At 45.4% G+C, this 26483-nt stretch overlaps 1 protein-coding gene across 1 annotated transcript in view; it reads right to left on the bottom strand.

Moving 5' to 3' along the window:
• Positions 1 to 26483, bottom strand: part of CTNNA1 (catenin alpha 1) — a 148078-nt gene that overhangs the window by 68065 nt on the left and 53530 nt on the right. Inside the window, exons 7-10 of the mRNA XM_075344494.1 lie at positions 25361 to 25564; positions 24713 to 24793; positions 21166 to 21318; positions 17148 to 17240 (exon numbers count right to left, since the gene is read on the bottom strand). Of these exons, the coding sequence (XP_075200609.1) occupies positions 17148 to 17240; positions 21166 to 21318; positions 24713 to 24793; positions 25361 to 25564 (531 nt within the window). The remainder of the gene's footprint in view (positions 1 to 17147; positions 17241 to 21165; positions 21319 to 24712; positions 24794 to 25360; positions 25565 to 26483) is intronic.

Raw genomic sequence — 26483 nt, 5'->3', positions numbered from 1 at the left:
GGTGTCATCTGTAGGCAATTATCTATGCTGTGAAGATACAAGATGTGCAGCATCTGAAACAACGAATACTGGAAGCCTGTGCTAGCATGTCTTCTGCGGTGTTGTTATCAGTGTGTCAAAAGTGGGAGAAGAGGGTTGCATTGACAATCCAAAACAATGGGCAGCACGTTGAACACATTTTCTCAGTGGTCATAAAATTGTAAAGAACTAAAGAATAAAGTTACGTTAAAACCAAGCACACCATTGTTTTTCTTGTGAAATTCTCAATACGTTTGATGTGTTACATGACCCTATTCCCATTGGAAAAAATAAAGTTGGGTCCTAAATGGCCGCCATGGTCACCACCCATCTTGAAAAGTTCCCCCTCCCATATACTAATGAGCCACAAACAGGAAGTTGATATCACCAACCATTCCCATTTTATTTAGGTGTATCCATATAGATGGCCCACCCTGTATACATGCATCAGTAAAAGAAAAGCTCTTTGATATAGAAACAAGAGCTACCATAAGTAAAAATGTTTCATTTTTCTTAGATTTCCTTTAGCAGTAATACACGTCTATATTCTTACATTCATGGTTTGCCTGCTTTAGCATTACAAAGTGCAACTAGCTTTTTTATCATAATTTTTGTCAGATTTGAATTTAAGAGGTCAAAATCATTAAGAAATGGCTCATTTCATGACTGAACCTTTCAAAAACGGATTTTTATGTACTCACAGTAAAATCGTTTTCTCTTAGCCATCATTAGGGGACACAGGACCATGGGTGTTATGCTGCCTATCCATAGGAGGACACTAAGTAGATGCAAAAGCATAGCTCCTCCTCTGCAGTATACACCCCCTGGCCGGGCCAGGCAAGCTCAGTTTTAGTACACAAGCAGTAGGAGAAAAAAAAAAAACAGTAAAAACTTCTCAACAGAGGAACATGAGAAAAAAAAAGAGTCATAACCAAATAAGGTACTGAGAGAACCAAGGCCCAACAGGGCAACAGGGTGGGTGCTGTGTACCCCAATGATGGCTAAGAGAAAACGATTTTACGGTGAGTACACAAAAATCAGTTTTTCTCTGACGCCTCATTGGGGGACACAGGACCATGGGACGTCCTAAAGCAATCCATGTGTGGGAAACATAAAAGAAGACAACACAACCCAAGGACTAGGAACCAGTCCCGGACAGCCTGGAGCGCCTACTGAGAGAGGTGCTCTACTTCCGTTTGCAGAATTTTCCTACCCAGATTTGCCTCAGCTGAAAACTGGGTATGGACTCTGTAATGCTTTGAAAACGTATGTAGGCTAGACCAGGTCGCAGCCTTACACAACTGTTCCACTGTAGCCTGATGTCGAATGGCCCACGAAGCACCAACTGCTCGAGTGGAATGAGCCCGCAGCCCACTAGGAATGGGCTTGAGTTGCAAGCGGTAGACTTCCTGGATCGCAGAGCGAATCCAGCGAGCCAGCGTAGTCTTTGAAGCTGCCTGTCCCTTCTTAGGCCCCTCAGGAATGACGAACAAAGAGTCCGTTTTCCTAAAGGGGGCTGTCCTGGATATGTAATATCTGAGAGCTCTGACGAGGTCTAACGAATGCAGAGACCTTTCCACCCTATGAACTGGGTGTGGACAAAAGGAAGGCAGCACAATGTCCTCGTTCAAATGAAACGGGGTAAGAACCTTTGGAAGGAAATCCAGGAGAGGGCGCAGAACCACCTTGTCCTGGTGAAAGATCAGAAAAGGCTCGCGGCAAGAGAGTGCTGCTAGCTCCGAAACCCGTCTGATGGACGTAATTGCCACCAGGAATGTTACCTTCCAGGACAGAAGAGCAAGGGAGGATTCCTTGAGGGGTTCAAAGGGAGACCTCTGGAGACCGTCCAGAACGAGGTTGAGGTCCCATGGTTCCAGCGGCCGTTTGTCCGGGGGAACTAGATGGGAAACGCCCTGGAGGAAGGTCTTGACTTGCGGTTTTTGAGCCAGGCGGCATTGGTAGAAGATTGAGAGCGCCGAGACCTGCCCTTTAAGGGAACTGAGAGCCAACCCCGCTTGCAAGCCAGACTGTAGAAAATCGAGAATTCTGGGGATGGCCAGAGGCATAGGCTGGACGTTAGTTTCCCTGCACCATGAAAGGAAGATTTTCCACGTACGGTGGTAAATGCGGGATGAAGCAGGCTTTCGGGCGCTGATCATGGTGGCAATAACCGCGGGGGAGAATCCCGCTCTTGTTAATATCCAGGTCTCAATGGCCATGCCGTCAGCTTCAGGGCTCTGGAGCTCTGATGGAAAATGGGCCCTTGGGTCAGCAAGTCTGGGATGTCTGGAAGGCGCCACGGTGCGTCTGTGAGCATTTGTACTAATTCGGCGTACCAGGCGCGCCTGGGCCGGTCCGGTGCTATCAGTATCACCGGGACACCCTCTGCCTTGATCTTCCTGATTACCCGCGGCAGCAGGGGTAGAGGTGGAAATATGTAAGGCAGGGGGAAGTGGTGCCAGGAGCAGACTAAAGCATCCGCGCCGATGGACTACGGGTCGTGTGACCTGGCTATGAACGCGGGTACCTTTACATTCAACCTTGAGGCCATTAGGTCCACGTCTGGTGTGCCCCAACGAGTGCAGATGTGTAGAAACATCTGGGTGGAGGGACCATTCTCCGGCAGCCAGGCCTTGGAGACTTAGCAAGTCTGCTGCCCAGTTCTCTATCCCCGGTATGTGTACCGCTGATATCACTGATCCCGTCGATTCGGCCCAGCTGAGGATCTTGTGGGCCTCGAGATAAGCCGCTTTGCTGCGGGTGCCCCCCTGCCGATTGACATAGGCTACAGCTGTCGCATTGTCCGATTGTACTCGAATCTGACGACCCGCTAGCAGAGGGCTGAAGGCTCTGAGCGAGAGGAAGATCACGCGGAGCTCCAGGATGTTGATGGGGAGGAAAGACTCCTGGGGCGTCCAACGTCCTTGAGCAGTGTGGTGCAGGTACACTGCTCCCCAGCCTAGGAGGCTGGCGTCCGTGGTCAGGACCAGCCAGTTCACTGGGAGAAAAGATCTCCCCTTCGATAGGGATGAGGACCGAAGCCACCAGCGGAGTGCGTACCTGACTGAAGGCGTCAGGTGAAGATGTCTGTCCAGGGAGAAGGGGCTCTTGTCCCAGGCCGCTAGAAGGGCTAGCTGCAGTGGGCGGAGGTGCAGTTGAGCAAAGGGTACTGCTTCCATAGCCGCCACCATCCTGCCGAGCACGTTCATGCTGAATCGAATGGAGCGAGACGGAGGACGTAGAAGGCAGCGTACCGCTCGTTCAAGAGCAAACGCCTTGTCCTGAGGGAGAAGGATCAAGCCCCGACGGGTGTCCAGGGACATGCCCAGGAAGGTGATGGATCGTGATGGGATCGGGGATGATTTGTCCAGCTTCACTAGCCACCCTAAGCGGGATAGGGTGTCCACAGTGATTTGTACGCTGGTTGAGCAGTCGCGGAAGGAGGGGGCCTTGATGAGGAGGTCGTCCAAGTAAGGGAGAACGACTACTCCCCTGGCGTGAAGGACGCTCATGGCGGCCGCCATGACTTTGGTGAAGACCCTTGGTGTGGTGGCAAGGCCGAAGGGTAGAGCTACGAATTGAAAGTGGGAGTCCTGAATTGCGGAGCGCAGGAACTTTTGGTGATCTGGGGCGATGGGTATGTGCAGGTACGCGTCCTTGATGTCTATGGAGGAGAGGAATTCCCCTTCGACCATGGATGCAATAATGGACCTTAGGGACTCCATTCTGAATCTCCGTACGTGCACATGTTTGTTTAGGTGTTTGAGGTCCAGGATGGGTCGAACTGACCCATCCTTTTTGGGGACCACAAAGAGGTTGGAATAAAAACCCCCGAACTTCTCGTCGACTGGGACAGGTATTATCACTCCTGCTGTTTGGAGCGAGTGGATTGCTGAGAAAAAAGCTTCGGGTCGTTTTCAAGTCTTTGGGGGGTTTGGCGGAGTCTCCCTAGTCCTGGACTGTTTCGGTCTAGGCCGCCATGACGAAGTGGGTTTCGGGGAGAGCTGAGAAGGTCGGTCCCTGCGTAGTCCGCGGCTGGTGGTGGGGACAGTACGGGATGTCGACCAACCAAATGAGTTCCGAAAGGAGCGGCACGAGGACTGTAGACGTCTGGTGAAGGACGTCCTGGACTTCAGCTGGGGGAGGGAGGTACTCTTTCCTCCCGTGGCATCAGAAATGAGCTTGTCCAGACGTTCGCCAAACAACCGGTCTGGAAAAAAAGGGAAGGCCCGTGAGAGACTTCTTGGAGGCAGAGTCCGCTCGTCATTGTCGGAGCCAGAGAGCTCTACGGATGGCTATGGTATTTGAGGCGGCAAACGCTGCGCAGGTAGCAGCATCCATGGAGGCCTGGATGAGGTACTCCGCCGCAGCGGCAATTTGAGCTGTTACCTCTGTGAAGGTCTGAGTGAACTGGGATTCCTCAAGCGAAGTGTTAAGGGATTCTGCCCAGACCGAGATCGCCTTTGCGACCCACACAGAGGCAAAGGAGGGCGAGAGGGAGGAACCCGCAGCCTCAAAAGCAGAGCGGGCGAGGTGCTCAACCTGTCTGTCTGTCGAGTCCTTAATGGAAGAACCATCGGGTAAAGACAGGAGTGTCTTTGTGGTAAGGCGGGAGACCGGGGGGTCGACCAAGGGCGGATCGGCCCAGCCCTTAGGGGCAGGTGAGGCAAAAGGGTACCGGTACTCCATGAGTTTTCAGTTACCGAAGCGCCTGTCAGGCTTCTCCCTTTGCTTTGTGAGGATATCCTGAAACTCTGGGTGATCAGCGAAAACCTTTTGGGGTTTCCTTGCCCTCTTAAAGGAGACCGCATGGTCAGTGGTAGTGGATGGGGGATCCTCCACATGCAGAGTTTGGTTGATTGCTGATTGATCATCTGGGGGTGATGAAACCAAGGAATCCTCCTGGTACAAACAGCATTCTCCCTCCTCCAGCTCTTCAGAAGCCGTGGAGCATGTGGGAGAGTGTGCCCTGTGTGCTCCTGAGGGAGAGCCCGCTGGAGACACCCGGCCGTCTGCCCTTTTCCTGATCCCTGCAATCGGTGAAGCATGTGCCCGGATTACCTCTGAAGGATCCTCCATAGGGGTATCCTCAGGCTGCGTTCCGTCCAGGGACCCAGAAGGGTGTGGAGGACGACATTGCATAGCCAGAACCAGGTTCTGTGACAGTTTTTCCATGGATTGGGACAGAAAACTGTGCCCATTCCGGTGGGCTGGGGGCTCTAGGCTGCCGGTTGCGGTGGTGGTGGCAGGGGGGTCTTGGGTGGGCTATAGGGGCACAGGACTCACAGAGAGAAGAGGTGTGTTTACGTGGTAGCTCAGCGTGGCAGGCAGTGCAGGCTGAATAATAGACTATGTGAGCCTTAGCCCTCTTAGTGCCTTTTGAATTCTGCATGTTCCTAATAGGAGTATGCCAGGAGGGGGCGCAATGCTCAGTAGAGCTACAATTGATAGCAAGCACCTCACCAGAATCAGCCGATGACCCTGTCCTCAGGAAGGCTTAAGCTCTATGAAGATCTCGCACGCTTCCCTGGGGGAAGGGCTTATCGCGGCCGCGGGGGGGGCGGGGCTTAGCGCTAAAAGAGCGGGAAGATGAGTCTGTGTTCCCCCCCCCTGCTGTGGGTAGTAAAAAAAAAAAAAAACGGCGGGAAGGGAGCTTCTGAGTTTTCCTCCCTCTCTCTACAGTCAGCACACAGCTTGTCAGCGGTGGTTATCACCCGCTTTTTGCTGGAGCAAATAAACAGAGCAGATAATACACAGGTGAGTCCCTGAGCCCTGGGCCCTCCCCCCTGCCACCGGGAAGTTATCTGCAAGACTTTCTGCAAACAGCAGAACTTCCCCCCAGCCAGCAAGCTAGAGAAAGTTAACACTGTGTGTGCAGGATCCTTGCTCCTTGCACATAAATACTGTAAATGGCCTGGGAAACTTCCCTGCAGCGTCCTTTCTCCCTTTGTCTGGGAAACCAGTCAGGGGGGATCTAACCTTAAAAACACTGCTTTCCAGGCAGTGAAATAGCAGAGCCAGCTTGCTGTGTCGTTGTCATATTCATCTCAGAGCCTGCAGAGAGGGGCTGAGGAATCAGTGCCATCTTCATCTCAGAGCCTGGAGAGGGGCTGAGGAATCAGTGCCATCTTCATCTCAGAGCCTGCGGAGAGGGGCTGAGGAATCAGTGCCATCTTCATCTCAGAGCCTGCGGAGAGGGGCTGAGGAATTAGTGCCATCTTCATCTCAGAGCCTGCGGAGAGGGGCTGAGGAATCAGTGCCATCTTCATCTCAGAGCCTGGAGAGGGGCTGAGGAATCAGTGCCATCTTCATCTCAGAGCCTGCGGAGAGGGGCTGAGGAATCAGTGCCATCTTCATCTCAGAGCCTGCGGAGAGGGGCTGAGGAATCAGTGCCATCTTCATCTCAGAGCCTGCGGAGAGGGGCTGAGGAATCAGTGCCATCTTCATCTCAGAGCTTGCAGAGGGGCTGAGGAATTGGGCTATAGGGCACAGGCCTCTACCCTGGGCTTTAGAAAATCGGTGTCTGTGGAACCCGTTGTCCAGCCCAGGATACAGCGTCGCGGGAGGGAGTACGTGTAGGCAACGCTTCACGTTCCCGCCCGTTGATGGTAGTGGGAGATCGGTCCCAAAAGGAAACAGTCGCCCTCCAAAAATAACAAACCTTGAAAGGAAGTGCCTCCTACAGACACTAAGCTAAAACTGAGCTTGCCTGGCCCGGCCAGGGGGTGTATACTGCAGAGCAGGAGCTATGCTTTTGCATCTACTTAGTGTCCCCCTATGGATAGGCAGCATAACACCCATGGACCTGTGTCCCCCAATGAGGCGTCAGAGAAAGTCTGTTTAATAGTTAGAACAGCGTAATGAATATTTGTTTATGCACAAGGTCACTTTATTCTAATTGTACGTTTGGGCAGTATTGTTATGGGTCCAATAAAACGTTTATGCAGTTGACATGTCATGTCTTATCTTTTTACTACTATTGTGCATGCACACTGAAGCCCCCCGCCTGATCACCCCACTCACTAGGCCTTAGGCCCATGTCGGTGCCCACAATGTATTGGTGCACTGTTTTGTTAGATAGTGTGCACTTTTGGGTTCGCACATAGAAGTGGGGCCCAGCATCCTCATGTAACATCACCAGACATGATCCAGCAACGCAGTGGTTCCTGATCAAGTAATTTGGAATCCATGTCTATGACCCTAAAGAGGTGGTGGTCCACTACAAAGCAAAATGGACACAATGATTTAAAGCTGTGACAGAAAACTTTTTCTAAATACCTTCTGTTGTCCATTCAGCCTGTGAGTGGCGCTATCGCAGTCTGCTCATCCCCAACACGTGACTCCAGGCTGCAGTGACCACTGATATCCAGTGATGTCACGTCAACTTCTGGAATTGGAAGTTGACCCAGCATCCCCGAGGCGGGACCCAGTCTCTGAGTGACTGGGCTGTGGGTGGAGTTTCACCGCTATTCACAGCCCATCACCTCATGCGTTCTCTTCTTCACCGCAGAGCGCAGCAAGCACAAGCGATGCTGTGCTGTGCGGTCAAACTCTATTTAGAAAACTCCTTCTGTCTCAGCCTTACACGGATGTGGCCACCATGCTTTGTAGTGGTCCACTTCCTTAAAGGGGTTTTCCTGCGAACAAAGTTACATTTAATTAATAGATCTTGGAATAGTAATAATTTCCTAATTGGATGTGTTTTAAAAAAAATATGTTCCTGTGTTGAGATAATCTTATATATGTGCCCCTGCAATGTACTGTGTAATGGCTGTGTCTGAACATACCACATCTCCTGGGCAGGGGAGGACACAAATAAGTATACAGACATTACAGCACGGGATTGCAAATAAATTCTTTGAGGTAAAACATTTTTTAAAAAAACAACAACAGGCTGGATATGTTTTCCCTCACAAAAAGAATCCGCTTTGATCCCCTGAAGTTCTCTATGTATACTCTCTTTCACTTCCCCCCCTGGCCCAGGAGCTGTGGTATTATCAGACCATGTTCTTGTACGGTCAGACACGGCCATTACACAGCACATAGCAGGGACACATTTATAAGTTTATCTCTGCACAGGAACAATATTTTCATTTTTTTTTGTAACACATCAAATTGTGGAACCTATTATATTCCAATATCTATTGAGTAAAATGAACTTTAAAATTAATTGTGCGAGTGAGAAAACCCCTTTAAGTGCATGTGAAAAGCACATCGGGGTAGCGACAAAACACACAATGCACTTTTGTTATTCAGCTCATGAAAGATTTGTATTTGTACTTCTTCATTACAATGCATTGATACATATTATACCCTATAGTGAGCATGCTATACATAGGCTCATTTCCTTCTAGTTGCGCTTGCACGTTATACAGTAGCTTGTGCTTATACTGTACTATAAGACATTACTAATCAATCACGTTTTTGATAGTACTCTAATCATATTGATATGCCGGCATTTTTTCCTATCGTCCATTGGAGACCTTAATATTATCATCTGGCTGGTTTTCTTTTAACATGAATAAAGCTGTTATTTTTATATGAATTTGTGACTCCAATTTCCAAGTTTGTAGTATTATATTAGCTACGGAGTCCACATTTGCAGTGTTTTATTATGTAGATACTTTACAGATGGCAAGCATCTATTCCTCATATGTACATGGTGCCACATACACAGTGTTTTAATCTTTCCATATGATATAAGTATGGAAAGTAATAACTGGGATAGGAAAGTTACTGACCCAAACTTAAGCTATCAGTGAAAAGTGTTCTGCCGCCCACATTCCCCTAGTGCTTCCTCAGATTAGCACACTACCTGAGGAAGCAGCTGTAAGGCTAAGTGGAGTATATGGTGAGATTTTACCTCACAGTAAGAATAAATAAAACTATAATATTCTAGTAAATGCCAAAAGTATGGAAACTAGAAGCTCCCATACTTTGGGCATTTACTAGTAGATTATACTTTTATTGTTTCTTACTCCTTCCACTTACCATAATATAAAAATAGCAACAAAAAGAGGACAATGTCCTCCAAAAATTAAGTATTAGGGTATGTGCGCACTAGGCGTTTTTTTCACGCTGTGTTTTTATGTGCGTTTTTGTCTCAAAAAACGCACCCGCGGCTAAAAAACGCGACAAAAATGCATGCGTTTTTACCGCGATTTGGTGCTTTTTTTGCTGCGTTTTTGCTCACTGCGTTTTTAATCAGTGCACAATGCCATTAACGATTGTTGATGAAAAAAAAAAAAAAAAAGGTCTGATGTCATTTCCTTCTTCAAAATGTTCATTGTATGCAGAGCAGACAGCTGCAGAACTAGTTTATGCAGGAGAGCAGACAGCAGCTGCAGAACTACAAGGCTCAGCATCCTCTATCCAGGACTCTATGCAGGAGTTTTTTGCCCAAAAAGAAAAAAAAAATGACATGGGCTTCGCTATATTTTTGTATGCTAGCCAGGTACAGCAGGCAGGTACAGGCTGCCCCCAATCCCCAGCTGCCTATTTGTACCCGGCTGGGAATCAAAAATATAGGGAAGCCTTTTTTTTTTTTTTTTTTTTTAATTTCATGAATTTCAAGAAATAATTTAAAAAAAAAAATGACATAGGCTTCGCGCAATTTTTGAGTCCAGCCAGGTACAACTAGGCAGCTGGGGATTGGAATCCGCAGTGCAGAGTGCCCAAGCTTTCTGGGCACCCCCGCTGCGAATTGCAGTCCGCAGCCACCCCCAAAAATGGCGCTTTCATAGAAGCGCCATCTTCTGGCGCTGTATCCAACTCTTCCAGCTGCCCTGATGCCGGGTGGCTCGCTGGGTAATAATGGAGTTAGGGCTAGCTGTATATTATCAGCTGGCCCTAAGCCCGAAATTCATGGTGTCACGCCAATATTAGACATGGCCACCATGAATTTCTAGTAATGATAAAAAAAAAAACACAACACACAGAAAAATATTTTTATTAGAAATAAAACACAACACAATTAGTGACTCCATCTTTATTGAAATAAAGAACCCCCCTCCGCAGTAATCCTGGGTCAAGGGTCCCGCGCTGTCCAATCCGGATCCAATATCATCTGATCGGTTTGCTGGAAGGCAAAGCGATCAGATGATGTGTCAGGATCAAGTGCCTGAATCACATCACACATCAGCTGATTGTATAAAAGCCGATTATACAATCAGCTGATGCATCAGTGCAAAAAATAAATAAATAAATAAAATACTCACGTCTGTGCTGATTACCGGCAGCTCCTGGAGCGATCGGATGAGAGTCTGATCCTGTCCCATCGCTGCAGGAGCTGCCGGTAATCAGCTGATGAAGTCTTCTGACGGCAGGATCAGCTGATAGCCGGCCGGGCGCGAAAAAGCCAGCGACACCGCGAGAATTACAATCAGCTGATGCTGCATCAGGTGATCCACTGCCAGGTCCTGCAAGCTTCGTACGTGCCCCGGGGAGACTGCACACAGCCAGAGCGGCGGTACCGGGACAGGAGCGGGCATGGCACCGGGACCCTGCAGACAGGTGAGTATGACATAATTTTTTTTTTTACTGTTCACTTTGGTTTTCGCCGCTGCCTCCACCTCCTGCCCAGACATGGCGCCGCACGGAGCTGACATGGCACCGGGCGGGTTGTGGACGCAGCGGTGACGGTACCGGGAGGATTCATGCTTCTGTGTTTACCAACAGAAGGAATCCTCTTCCTGTACACGTCACTTTACTGCCCAACCCTTGCGTTTATAGCTGCGTTTTTAGTCATAGAAACACAGCTATATGCGTTTTTCATTGCGTTATTGAACATCTCATTGAACTCAATGGGTGAAAAACGCAGTGAAAAACGCAGAAATAATTGACATGCTGCATTTTTGTGGTCACCACAAAAACGCAGCTACAAAAAAACGCTGTGTGCGGACAGCACTTATGAAAACCCATAGAAATTGCTGGGGAAGCAATGTCACTGCGTTTTCAGCACAAAAATGCGTTAAAAAACGCCGCTAAAAACGCCTAGTGCACACAAGGCCTTACTCACAGCAAGTTGAGCTGCAGTGTGTACATCGCCCAGGCCAAAAGCTAATGCTCTACCAGGATACAGCTAAACCCCCACTAATGTGGAAGCGTCACAGGTGCAGGAGAAGCAGATCACACACACACCTCCATGGAATGGAGAGGAGGCGAATGCTAGATGATAAAACTGCACACAAGTGGCTTGCATAGAGCGCTGTTCACATGCAGATGGCACAGTCACAAACCCGCAGCCTATTAGGTGACGCCCTTCTATTAGATCAGGCGGGCTGCCAAGCTGTACCCCACTGTGTATCATGCACGGACAGACACTCTACAATGCAAGGCCCAACAGAAAGGGGCCTGGCTGTATCCTGTACAAACAAAAAAAATGAGGTTTTTGTTGGTATTTGGTTACACACTGCAGCCCAACTTGCTGTGAGTAATACTTAATTTTTGGAGGACATTGTCCTCTTTTTGTTGCTATTTTTATATTTAGTGTAGGGACCTACAGACATGAGGTGCCGTGACGAGGGTGTAGGCTTACGTTTCATGGCCATAAATACCAACAAAAACCTCATATTTTTTTGTTTGTACAGGATACAGCCAGGCCCCTTTCTGTTGGGCCTTGCATTGTAGAGTGTCTGTCCGTGCATGATACACAGTGGGGTACGGCTTGGCAGCCCGCCTGATCTAATAGAAGGGCGTCACCTAATAGGCTGCGGGTTTGTGACTGTGCCATCTGCATGTGAACAGCGCTCTATGCAAGCCACTTGTGTGCAGTTTTATCATCTAGCATTCGCCTCCCCTCCATTCCATGGAGGTGTGTGTGTGATCTGCTTCTCCTGCACCTGTGACGCTTCCACATTAGTGGGGGTTTAGCTGTATCCTGGTAGAGCATTAGCTTTTGGCCTGGGCGATGTACACACTGCAGCCCAACTTGCTGTGAGTAATCCTTCCACTTACCCCAGCAGCTTTCTATAGTTGATTTTATGTTCATCTAATCCAATGCTGAATGGGTTCCAATTTATAGAATATACACACTTGTTTGGCTACTTCTCTTATCCCATATTGGATGGGCTTCGTTTTAATAAAACCAATTCATATTTCTAATTGCTTATTGGTATGGTTTCATAGTATACTACATTGCTATTCCAGACCACTCATTAAGAAGGTTCGGTTCTATCTACATGTTCGGGTGTAGGTACGATAACTTACATCTTTAATCCCTTATTGGAAGGGCTCCGTTCTTATGTCACCACTTATACTCCAGTTATACTCCAGTTATATTTTTAATACCTTATAAAAAAAGATTATTTCCATTCATGCCGCCTGGAATATAATTTTGATTATACATCGTGGTGTTTCCTTATTTTTGTATTTATTGCTGATTTCACGCTATTTGGCCTAAAATCTGCCAAATACTTCATGTCGTCAACCACCTAAAAGATTTTTTATATTTTTAACATGCATTTTGTGCATCAATATCTTTTTAAATGTTTGTGTAACCATTTATCAAAGTATTTTGTATTTTACCAATGATGTTTATTAAATACAAATTTTATGGCGACCAAAAGACGTAATTTTGGAGTTTGGAATTTTTTTTGTCGCTACGACGTTTACCGATCAGATTAAATCATTTTAGATTTTGATAAATTGGGCGCTTCTGAACGCAGGGATACAAAATGTGTATTTTTTTAACCTTTTAATTTTCAATGGAACTTTTAGGTTTATTTATATATTTAACATTTTTTAAAACTGTTTGTTTTTTTTATTATTATTATTATTATTACTACTATTTTACTAGTCCCCCTAGAGGGCTATAATGATCAGCGGTCAGATCGCTAATTCATTTCTCCCGATCGGAGCAGCACCGCAGAAATGATCATCTCCTTTAACAGCCAGTACTCGGTTGTTTTCTTACAGAACTTCATCATGGCAGCACAGGAGTCATCACATGACCCTGTGCTACCATGACAAACACCAGATCCACGTGATCACGTCACATGACTTCCAGTGGAGGCCTGCGAGTAAAGTTATAGCGCGATCACTATTATAATGGAGCTGTCGCATATTGCCAGCGCCATTTAAGGGGTTAAAAGGAACGGCCGGATAGCGATTCCCGCTCATGCCTAGCAGGCACATGTCAGCTGTATAAATCAGCTGAGATGTGCGCCGATCTCCCCCGGCTGCTGAAATTAACACTATGACCACTATGACGTAATTTTACTGCCCACGGTCGTTAAAGGGAAGGTGTCGTAAAAAAAAAAAAAAAAAATCAATAAGTGAAAAAATGTAAAGTATTAATGTTTTGTTTAAATATTATTTTGCTTTTAATTGACCAAAATATATAAAAAAAAAAATTTGAAAGTTTGATATTTTCCACTCTTAAACACTAGGGGAAGCAGCTGCTGAAATCCTACAGAAATCCCACTGTAGAAAAAGCCTGAATTACACCTGCAGTAAATTGGGCGGAGTCTGCTCTCCTGTGTGTGATGTCACAACTCCCCCTCCCAATCTGGGTGTTTACAAAGGAATAGAGAATGAAATTTAGGATCACAGTGCGGAGCCATTTTGTTGGTGACCAGGAATGTCTAATGTGTCACCAAGGACAGCCAGAGTATCACACAGGATAGAATTAGATACACGGCTCAGCAGACGGTATCACACAGGATAGGATTAGATACACGGCTCAGCAGACAGTATCACACAGGATAGGATTAGATATCCAGCTCAGCAGATAGTATCACACAGGCTAGGATTAGATATCCAGCTCAGCAGACAGTATCAGACAAGCTAGGATTAGATACACAGCTCTACAGACAGTATCACACAGGATAGGATTAGATACACGGCTCAGCAGACAGTATCACACAGGATAGGATTAGATACACGGCTCAGCAGACAGTATCACACAGTATAGGATTAGATACACAGCTCTGCACACAGTATCACACAGGAGAGGATTAGATACACAGCTCTGCACACAGTATCACACAGGAGAGGATTAGATACACAGCCCGCCCTGCAGACAGTATCACCGGTAAATACACAGGCCGACAGGTGGAAGGGAAGGTGAGCGGGGGGTGTTTTCGGAGACGGTAGCAGCGGCGGTGGTGGGGGAGAGGGTGCCGGTACTCATGTCGAGGCACACAAACACACAGCAGCAGCGGCGGAAGGGGGGGGGGGGCAGAGAGGAGGGAGGGGGTGTCATTGGAGACGGTAACGGCGGGGGGAGGGGCGACGGAGGCAGCAGTAGCGAGGGCTGGGTAGAGCGGTGGGAGGGGATGTCATTGGAGACAGTAACGGCGGTGGCGGTAGCAGTAGCGGGGGCTTGGTATAGCGGAGGGAGGGGGTGTCATTGGAGACGGTAACGGCGCGGGGGGGGGGGGGGGGGGGGGTTTGGGTAGGCGGCCCGGACTCTCACATCCTGGCGGTTGACAGGGGTACAGTGGAGTAAACAGCATACGCTGTGAGCTCCACAATGATGGCGCCGATCTCCTCCCTCTGCTGTGATCTGGACAGCCCAGGGGGCGCATCCAGGTCACAGCAGATGCCTACTCTAATGTTACTAAATGGGGTCGGATCCCGACCACTGTTCTCTATGCACAGGGGCTGCCATAAAACAGTAACTGTCGTTGCACACACAGAAAATCCAGCATGGCAGCCTCCAGTGCCTTCAGTAAAATTAGAACTAAATAAAAACTAAATAAGCAGTGATTTTAATTTTGTATTAAAAAAATATATATTTTTACATTCTTGTCAGTCTACGCAGGGGAGCAGAACCTGTCATTTGTTTGATTTCTTGTTCTACATCCAGTAGTATTGCAGTGTTTAGAGCAAATGACGTTCACCTATCTATCCTAGTCAGCTTTGGTGGCTTTCAGCAGGCCATGGCTGCCATTACATCTTATAGACACCTTATGATCACTTAGCAGGAGGCTGATAGGTGCCACTGGGTGTGCAAGAACAGTCACATTTTTTAATTGTTGCTGTCAGTGATGGGCAGCAGCATTTAAATCTTTAACCCCTTAAAGATAGGGTGTCGCGTTTTTTATTTTTGTAGTAAAAATAGTGGTTATGAAATCAAGTATATATATATATATATATACACACATATATACACATATATACACATACACAAAAGGAGTGTTTTTGCAGATGGGGACAAGACAACAGACCACATCTCAGTACCAATGCTTTCTGGCTGATGTTTTGGTCACGTTAGAAAGTTGGTTGTGCTCTCACACTCATGGTAGCATTAGAAAGACTCTACAACCCACACAAGTGACACAGGTAGTGCGGCACATCAATGTGAGCTGTGTCAAGAAGGTATGCTGTGTGTCAGCCTAGTGTCCAGAGGATAAAGGCGCTACCAGGAGACAGGCCAGTACACCAGGAGATGTGGAGGGGGCCGTAGGAGGGCAACAACCCAACAGCAGGACCGCTATCTCGGCCTTTGTGCAAGGAGGAACAGGAGGACCACTGCCAGAGCCCTGCTAAATGACCCTCAGCAGGCCACAAATGTGCATGTGTCTGCACAAATGGTTAGAAACCGAGGATGACATGAGGGCCCGACGTCCACAGATGGGGGTTGTGCTCACAGCCAAACACCGTGCAGGACGCTTGGCATTTTTCACCGAACACCAGGATTGGCAAATTCGCCACTGGCACCCTGTGCTCTTCACAGATCAAAGCAGGTTCACACTGAGCACATGTGACAGACGCAACACAGTCTGGAGGCGCCATGGAGAGTGATCTGCTGCCTGCAATATCCTTCAGCATGACCGGTTTGGCAGTGGGTCAGTAATGGTGTGGGGTGGCATATCTTTGGAGGGCCGCACAGCCCTCCATGTGCTCGCCAGAGGTAGCTTGACTGCCATTAGGTACTGAGATGAGATCCTCAGACCCCCTGTGAGACCATCTGCTGGTGCGGTTGACCCTGGGTCCCTATTAATGCAGGACAATGCCAAACTTCATGTGGCTGTAGTGTGTCAGCAGTTCCTGCAAGATGAAGGAATTGAAGCTATGGACTGGCCCGCCCGTTCCGCAGACCTGAATCTGATTGAGCACATCTGGAACATCATGTCTCGCTCCGTCCATTAACGTCACCACAGACTGTCCAGGAGTTAGTGGATGCTTTAGTTCAGGTCTGGGAGGAGATCCATCAGGAGACCATCCGCAACCTCATCAGGAGCATGCCCTGGCGTTATAGGGAGGTCATACAGGCACGTGGAGGCCACACACAATACCGAGCCTCATTTTTACTTGTTTCCACGTTCATTTTGTGTGTGTCTTCAAATCCAGGCCTCCATTGGTTAAAACATTTGATTTCCATTGATGAGCTGTGTGTGATTTTGTTGTCAGCACATTCAACTTTGTACAGAACAAAGTATTCAATGAGAATATTTCATTCATCCAGATCTAGGATGTGTTATTTGAACATTCCCTTTATTTTTTTTTTGAGCAGTGTATATGAAATTTACCTGCATGTAAATAGTGTAGAGAAAAAAAAAAACAGATCAAAAACACCAAAATTTCAGTTTTCAGTTGCAGCACCTCAAAATAAAAAGCATGTTGGTGCCAATAAAATAATCAGCTTTTAATGCAAAAAAACAGATCCTCACATACAACTCCAGCAACAGAAAACTCAAGTGGCGTCTCAATTGTTTTTTTTGTTGAACACAAAAAACATTGTAAAAAATAAAATATTAAAAACTATTGACTATTGTGAAATTCTGGGGGGGTTTTCCCCTCCATTCTGCAGTACATTCTATAGTAAAACTAATGTCATCATTGACAATTACAACTGCAAAATAAAAAACAAAAAATACAAGCCCTCGTATGATTATGTGGATGGAAAAATAGAAAAGTTAAACGTCTTGTGAGAACAGAAGAAAGAAGAAAAAGTGCAAAAAGACAATTGGCGGTGAGGAGAATGGAGCTGCTTGGTGCCAGAGGCAGCTGCCAACTGTGTGACACCGCACCCGCCATGTATGAAGCAGGCGGACACCAGCACCCGACATATGACACAAGGGGGTTAATTCTAGTCAAGAGGAAATTAAAAATTAGTCTATTATTGTATCAAAAACATAAAATACATTTCTGGATGCACAAGGCTTGTAAGTGTACAGTATTACCTGAGGACATAAGGCTTCCAGCTGACTTGCAGACATGCGAACTAGCTTTACCCCTTCTTCATTGTTGGATATGGAGCATGCCAAATTGGCCACCTGTAATATTAAGTTGCTATTTTAAATATTTTAAACATATATAGAATATGTACACAAGGAAAAAGAAAATTGTAAACATAAATGCAGTCTGTGGCATTAGTGGCCTCTAAATGGTTAATAGCAGTGATTGGAGCTAGCTCTGCTGTCATTCCGGTGCTGACATACTTGTAAGCCATTCTGCACTAAAAGGCTAATAAATAAAAAAAAAAAAAAAAAAAAAGTATGCTGATCACATTAACCCAACAAATTCTTGAGGTTATTACGAATCGCTGGATACCGAACCTATGAAATAAAAGGGGATCGGAGGAACGCACAGCCCTAAATGCAAAAAACAATACTAATATAGAGGGTGCTCTGATGCTAAGCAATATATATGAAACCACAAAGAACAGCGCTTAGCGTATACAAACGGCACTCACTCAGAGGATAAAAGGATATACAATTTTTATTAGTGATCATAGATTAAAATCAACCTATAGAAGGTACACCTAAAAATAGTGAAACAATCAATCCCAAATCTGATTCTGCATAAGATGCATCTATTTCAGAACTTATACGAAATGGCCTTTATCAATTAAGAAGGAGAATTGCAATGAATTAATACCAGATCAAAATGTTGTGATATTATTCAACATAGACCATTTGAAAGGCCAACCACAGACAATCTGAGAAACCTATAAGGGCTAATCAAACAATAATGGCACAAATAATAAATATAACACAGGACCAGACAGGGTACTATACAACCTGACCCAACCCAACACGTCGCTAAGATAGCTTAATCAGGAGTAAGAGGAGTGTGGTGAAGCTATCCTAGAGACATGTGTTGGATTGGGTCAGGTTGTATAGTACCCTGTCTCCTCCTGTGTTATATTTATTTTCTTCCACATTCTAGACATTTGACTGGAATAGACTGTGGACGCCATGTCACATTTGCAGGGGCCAGAGATGCCAAAAAAGAAGAAACCCCCCATAAGGGAACCCATTTTGTAAATTACACCGCGGGTGTAGTGTGCATTCTTAAACCACAGGTGATTCACGTCATTGTAAACCGTGTGCAGAATTATTAGGCAAGTTGTAATTTAGAGATTTTTTTATTATTGATCAACAACTATGTTCTCAATCAACCCAAAAGACTCAAATATCAAAGCTTAATATTTTTGGAAGTTGGAGTGGTTTTTTTTTAGATTTGGCTATCTTAGGATGGTATCTATTTGTGCAGGTAACTATTATTGTGCAGAATTATTAGGCAACTTAATAAAAACTAAATATATTCCCATCTCACTTGTTTATTTTCACCAGATAAACCAATATAACTGCACAAAATTTAGAAAAACATTTCTGAAATTAGTGACCAATATAACCACCGTTCTTTATGATGACACTCAACAGCTCACCATCCATAGATTCTGTCAGTGGCTTGATCCGGTTACGATCAACATTGCATGCAGCAGCCACCCCAACCTCCAGACACTGTTCCAAGAGGTGTACTGTTTTCCCTCCCTGTAGATCTCACATTTTATGAGGGACCACAGGTTCTCTATGGGATTCAGATCAGGTGAACAAGGAGGCATGTAATTATATTTTCATCTTTTAGACCTTTACTGGCCAGCCACGCTGTGAAGTAGTTGGATGCATCTGATGGAACATTGCCCTGCATGAAAATCATGTTTTTCTTGAACGATACCGACTTCTAAACTGGAAGTATGTCTTGGAGTTGAGCTTCACTCCATCCTCACCCCGAAAAGGTCCCACAAGTTCATCTTTGAGGATACCAGTACCCCACCTCCACCTTGCTGGCGTCTGAGTCGGAGTGGAGCTCTCTGCCCTTTACTGATCCAGCCTCTGGCCCATCCATCTGGCCCATCAAGAGTCACTCTCATTTCATCAGTCCATAAAACCTTTGAAAAATCAGTCTTCCGAAATTTCTTGGCCCAGTCTTGACGTTTTATCTTACGTTTCTTGTTCAAAGGTAGTAGTTTTTCAGCCTTCCTTACCTTGGCAATGTCCCTGAGTATGGCACACCTTGTGCTTCTTGATACTCCAGTAACGTTGCAGCTCTGAAATATGGCCAAACTGGTGCTAAATGGCATTTTGGCAGCTTCACGCTTGATTTTCCTCAATTCATGGGCAGTTATTTTGCACCTTTTTTGCCCAACACGCTTCTTGCGACCCTGTCGGCTATTTGCCATGAAATGCTTGATTGTTCGGTGATCAAGCTTCAAAAGTTTGGCAGTTTCAAGACTGCTGCATCCCTCTGCAAGACATCTCACAATTTTGGACTTTTCAGAGCCCGTCAAATCACTCTTCTGACCCATTTTTCCAAAGGAAAGGAAGTTGCCTAATAATTAAGCACACGTTATATAGGGTGTTGATGTCATTACACTATACCCCTCCTCATTACAGAGATGCACATCACCTGATATACTTAATTGGTAGTTGGCTCTCAAGCCTATACAGCTTGGAGTAGGACAACATGAATACAAAAAGATCATGTGATCAAAATACTCATTTGCCTAATAATTCTGCACACAGTGTATAACATTGGTCTGTAGTTTTAGCTTCAGATTCTTAATTTTGAAAAGAACTAATAGGAGAACACTGACCAAATCATTGGTTGCACAATTTCTCTTGAGTACGCAGATATCCCATATGTGGTCAGAAACTACTTTTGAGGCACAGTGCAAAGCTCAGAAGGAAAGGGTCCTATTGGAGCGCAGACTATGCTGGAATGGTTTGTTGGAGCCATGTGATACTGGCAGAGCCCCTGAAGTGTCAGAACAGCAGGAACCCCCATACGTGACCCCATTTTCCAAACTACACCTCTCAATGAATAAATCTATGCAGTGAGCATATTTATTCATGTAATATTTTTGCATTACTTTTTTGCTCTTTCTTTTGTGGGACTTTCCTTTTAGATTTTATTTTACATTTTATTTGGTCTCTCTAGGAGACTTCAACTTTCATTTATTTGATCACTGGTCTAATACTCTGCAATACTTATGTAGTGGAAGGCATTAGCTCTGTCACTGTCACACTGCTTACGGCAGGGAATAACAGGCAGGCCACTGTACTTGACAGACACTGAGGACATTGTTTGGGCATAATGAATAACATTAGCTGTCGTGGCAGCTATCTGGGGTGCCAACGGGGTGAGAGGGAACCCCTTTCCGTTAACAACCTTGTAAATGCTGGGTTCACTATTGTTCGTGGCATTTAGTGGGTTAAATAGCAGCATCCCTGGCCATTACAGCAGGAGCTAAGTTGTCAGTTAAGTTAACGCTCCCTCAGCTCGCAATCCCGCATAATCAACGAGATCCGCACAATCACCGGGACATACCAGTTTGTCCATTTGTAGGTACTCTATGCAATATAGGACATAACGGCAAGTTCAATATTTAAAGAATCTAAAATGAGAATTATTTCTATGCTTTGCTTACATAACACCATCATATTCCACAGCACTTTACAGACTCTATTGTCACTGTCCCCATTGAGGCTTCCAATCTACATTCCCCTATCAGTATGCCTTTGGAGTGCGAGAGCAAACTGGAGTACCCAGAGGAAACCCACACACACACATGGGGACAATATCTACGTCTACATCTATAGTTGCTTTTTTGAATACTTGTAATCAGAAGTAGGAAAAGACATTTGAAGAGCTGTGAAAACAATATTAGGAGTTTCTTGGAGTGAATCATAAGTTCCTGTATCCTATTTCAGCTTCAATTGTTTCCGTCAGTCCAGTGTATGAATGCATCCAATATGCCCTGCAGTGGCGAAGCTGAGAAGATCTGATCACATACATAAATGTATATAATATACATGTAAAAGCACATTTCATAGGGTTTCAATTTTATGCGTAAGAAGAGATGAGGAAGGCTCAATAGCTACTGAGCAAGACTTCTGCTTAGTCCATATTTACCTCAATTAGTTTGTTCGCATGTTCACGAAACACCTGGGCATACTCTTTGACTTCCTTTTCATTCCCGTTCCTTGCAGCTTCAATCAAAACAAGAAGTGGTACGTTGGTCTCCAGGAAGGAGTCAGAAACATGATCCATGACAGCTTTTCGCAGCTGGAAGGAACAGAAATGGCTGATTAAGACAAACGGAAAGAGGAAAACCTGGACAAAAAAAGGAAACTTTAAATCCTTAAAGCACCATCCACCACCACCACCACCGGATAGTGATCAGTGATGTATGTTCCATATGTGTAGTAAAACACTGTGACCAAACTTGTGACTGGCCAGTTCACTCTAGTGTTTGCTGGGTGGCCTGGAAGTCTCTTCTAAATGTAAATCTACAAGGCTCAGACTTATATTCTAATCAGTCAAAGCTGCAGTCACAAAGTGGTGGAAAGAGACTGGGTGCAGATACGGAAACAGTAGAAGACAGCCAAGGGTATTTTACTGCACACAGGGAGCGTGGATAACCAATACCTATCCATAGGAGGCTGCTGCGAAGATTGCATTGGGAGACCTACAAATCAGACCATGCATTGCTTTCCGCAATACTCTCAAATGTCTGACTGAGCTCTCTTAGGCTACTTTCACACATCATTTTTTTTCCATCAGGCACAATCCGGAAAAAAACGGATAAAACAGATCCGGTGCTGGATCCGTTTTATCCCCATTAAATTTGTATTAGCGGCGGATTGTGCCTGATGGCCTTCCGTTGCATCCGGCTTTTGCCGGATCCGTCGTAATTGGCTAATGCAGCAGCCAGCCGGAACGTCTCTTGTAACATTTTTTGTCTCTGACAAAAAAACACATCGGCGTGATTTACAGTGGAAGCCTATGGACGCCGGATCCGTTTTTTTAAACTGAGTATGCTCCAAATCATTGAATAAAAACGGATCCAGAAAAAAACGGACAAAACGGATGCGCCGGATCCATAAAGAAAAAAAAAAAAAGGATCCGCCGCATCTGTTTTTGCATATTCTGAGCCGGATCCGTTGCATCAGGCACACGCCGGATTGTGCCTGATGCCAAAAAACTGGTGTGTGAAAGAAGCCTTAGGCTATGTGCGCACGTTGCGTAAATCCATGCAGTTACGCTGCGCTTTGCAGCGCAGCGTAACTGCGTGCGTCCTGCGTCCCCTGCACAGTCTATGGAGATTGTGCAGGGGCCGTGCGCACGTGGCGTCTCAGAGCGCAGCGCTTCGGCTACCGCCGAAGCGCTGCGCAAAGAGAAGTGGCATGTCACTTCTTCCGTGCGCTTTGCCGGCAGCTCCTGCTCTGTCTATGGCAGGAGCTGCAGGCAGAGCGCACGTTCTCGCCGGCACCATGCGCTTCAGAACGGAGCTTTTCAGCTGCGCTCTGAAGCGCACCTTTTCAGTGCTGGGCTAGTACGCAACGTGCGCACATACCCTCACTCTCTTGCTATCACGGACGTTGAGTGTGGAGAGATGCAACAGCAAGCATCGCGATACATCATGTTTGATAGAGAATCACATGCTTGTCTCCACAACTCAACAGGCAGATGCAGTTGAGTCTCCCTATGACCAATGTCATATAAAGCAACAGAGGAACACTGAAGAGACATTTACAAAAATAAATAATTAAAATTAAACTTTATCAGTTTATTCATTTTTAAGTAAATTGGTGGAGGTTCTGGGCCTAAGACCTCCACCAATCTCTGAAACCTAGCAGCAGTAAGTGCAGTGCTCTTGGCTGAGGTTGCACATGGACTGGAGTACGGAATTAATACAAGAATAGACTAAAACTGAATCCATGCCCCAGTCCGTGTGCTCGCTCCTCTCCCACCTCTAGGGGAAGGTTGTTTGAGGCATCAGCGGAGGTTTTAGGAGCCAGACCCACACCGATTTGTTTAGAATTAAAAGGCTCTGAAATATGACAAAACTTTATAAAGAGTTTAGTTACTCTTTAAATATGTTCCTGCTTCGGACTCATCTGTTTTTGGTCCATGTGTCATCTGTACTGGGAAGACAAATGGACAGCATATGACTGATATCCAATTATTCACACTTCTATTCACTTGGCTAGCTTAACCCCTTCACGACCATGGACGGATATATCCGTCATAGAGCGTGTCCCGTTAAGCCCCGCCCCCTGCCACGGGCAGGCGGCGGTCGGCACACATATCAGCTGTTTTCAATAGCTGATATGTGTGCCTGCTAGCCGCGGGTGGAATCGCTTCCACCCGCGGCCATTAACCCCTTAAATCTTGCTGCCAAAGTCTGGCAACAAGATCTATATGTGCGCGGCCATGTTTTTTACTTACCGCCGCCCCCACCGGAAGTCACGTGCGTGATCACGTGACTATCGGTGGTTGCCATCGTAGCACAGGGTCATGTGATGACGCCTGCAGCTATGAAGTTTCACTTTCATTTTCCCTCGGCCGCGAGCAGAGAGAAAAAGAAAGTGACTGAATCTGCTGTTTACAGCTGTATAGCTGTGATCAGCAGATAGATAAGAGCGATCGGATTGGTAATCACTATAACCCCCTCGGGGGACTAGTAAAATAAAAAAAAAAAAGTTTTAAAAAATTAAAAAAAAAAAAACAAAAACCTAAAAGTTCAAATCACCCACCTTTCCCCCCATTGAAAATTAAAGGGTTAAAAAAATAAATAAATATACAAATATTTGGTATCACCGCGTTCAGAAATGCTCGATCTATCAAAATATAAAATCAATTAATCTTATTGGTAAACGGCGTAGTGGCAAAAAAATTCCAAACGCCAAAATTACGTTTTTTGGTCGCCGCAAGTTTTACGCAAAATGCAATAACAGGCGATCAAAATGTAGCATCTGCGCAAAAATTGTACCATTAGAAACGTCAGCTCGAGACGCAAAAAATAAGCCATCACTGAGCCATAGATCCCACAAAAAAAGAACGCTACGTGTTTCGGAAAATGGCGCAAAACTTGCGCCACTTTTATTGGACAAACTTGTGAATTTTTTTTAACCCCTTAGATACAAGTAAACCTATACATGTTTGAGGTCTACAAACTCGCACCGACCTCAGGCATCATACCCACACATCAGTTTTACCATATAGTGAACACCGTGAATAAAACATCCCAAAAACTATTGTGCCATCACACTTTTTTTTGCAATTTTTCCGCATTTGGAATTTTTTGCGGTTTTCCAGTACACCATATGATAAAACTTATGGTTTCATTTAAAAGTACAACTTGTCCCGCAAAAAACAAGCCCTCATATGGCAAGATTGACGGAAAAATAAAAAAGTTACGGCTCTCGGAAGAAGGGGAGCAAAAAACAAAAACGGAAAGTGCCCCGGGGCTTAAGGGGTTAATCCACAAAACGGATCAAAAACTGATTAATTTTTTGCCGACAGTCAGTCCACACAAAAAAAACAGGATGGTGGGAATGTAAGCGTGACCCATAGATTATAATGGGTATATGTTCTATCTGTGAGAAACATCGACAGTACAGCCTAATTCAACAAGACTCATTTCTTTCTGAATAGGTCACTTTTTAATATTTACCTGTCTACGCAAGTCTCGTGTTTTTCGTGTCATCTTGTCTATTGCAGAGTTTAGGGCATCGCTTCTCTCCTTTCGTCCGGTCTAAAAAGAGAGTAATGAAATGTAAGAAAATATGTAAAGTTTAGAAAAACATTTCAATTTTAGCAGAGAACAAGAAGGAAAAAAAAAATGTAGACGAGAGGCCAAAGACTCATTTAAATACTATTTTTGTGCCTAACCTATGGAAATCAAAGCATGTTTAGATAGAATTGACCTAAACTCCCCATTACCTGTGGACCTGTACTGTACATAGCCCCTGAGACACTTATCAAAGACTTACTGTAACCGCCCTAGTAGGTTAAATGACTCTAGCAGATCCATTTTTGAACCACAATTTTGCATACAAACTCAAATGTAAAAATAAAACACAGACGAACACATGACTAAGCGGGTTTGCAAAAAGAAGGACTATGTGAAGGACAGTCATGTAAAAAACATTTAAAATAAGCAGGGCTACGATAGAAAACGTCTCCTTACGACAGCCCAGCTAATCAAGATCCTTTGGATCTGCTACCATATAATTATTACTAGATGGTTAAAGCTTCTATATTTACTTGACTTGATTGCTATTTAGTTATGAGCCAAATCTAGTGAATTAATAGTCCTTACATTTCCCATGTATTCTGAGAGAAGATCCTGCAAGGCTTGTCGAACGGAATTACACTCTGCTACTATTCGTTCCCGGCGGTCATCACGTGTGCAGGAGGAATCGGCCATGAGAGCAGCCCCGCTGATGATACTTTCCAATCGTTCCTCCAAGGATGGCCTAAATCTTTCTTCACTGAAGCCAAGAGGGTCCACGATGATTTGTTTCTGATTGAACAGAAAATAGTGGTAGGTTCACAATATATATTCGTCTTTAAACAGCGCAGTGTGTGCACAGGACAACACGTTTTCTGTTACTGTTCTCCTTTACTTTCTGAATTGCTTCTTCTTTGGACTGAAGAAACATGTAAACCAGGTAGACTAAGGAAGCTCAAAAATCTGCAAATAAGCCTTCAGACTAGAGCAAATCCTCCGATGAGAAGTACATACACACAACAATCAATATGGGTAAAATGGTGAAGAAAATATAAACAAATCAAAAACAAGACAAGCCGAAAATGGAACAAATGGAGGAAAACATAGGCTAGCAGAAAATGAAAAAATTCACGTCACAACAAGTTGTAAATGAAGGGATTTAGATAGATTTTCACTACACAGCAGAGCTCTTAAAGTTGCCCATTACTTGGACAATCCCTTCTCATTCCCCATGTGCACCTCTATAAAAACTAAAAAACCTATACTCCCCTTCAGTGGCGGCGTATTCCAGAGATGTTGGAAATCACATTCATGGGGTCCACGTAACATTATGAGCCCTGGGACCAATCAGTGTTAGTTACTTAGAAGTCCGAAGATGGTGAGATGAAAGCTAACAGGACATGAGCCCTAGAGCTGCCACTCACTTTCTGGTAGGTACTTAACTGTACAAAGCTGGGGAGAAGGAAGGTGCCACTGATTGGGCGCAAGGCTCAAATGTCAATGTCACGTGGGCCCCGTGAAGGCGAGTCCCGACATCACTGGAACTGTGTCAGCCCCGAAGGGGAGTATATGCTTTTTAATTTTTATGGGGGCGCACAAGGGGAATGAGAAGGGATTGTCTAAGTAGTGGACAACGTCTTCAACCAGCTGCTGGGCAGAGATTGGTAGTGCTAATGCAGAAATAACTCTGATTGAAATACAGCACTATAGA

This window comes from Anomaloglossus baeobatrachus, chromosome 4, assembly GCF_048569485.1.
Source record: "Anomaloglossus baeobatrachus isolate aAnoBae1 chromosome 4, aAnoBae1.hap1, whole genome shotgun sequence".
NCBI classification, from domain to species: Eukaryota; Metazoa; Chordata; class Amphibia; order Anura; family Aromobatidae; genus Anomaloglossus; species Anomaloglossus baeobatrachus.
The sequence above is the reverse complement of the archived record's forward strand: the minus strand, read 5'-3'. Positions and strand labels throughout refer to the sequence as shown.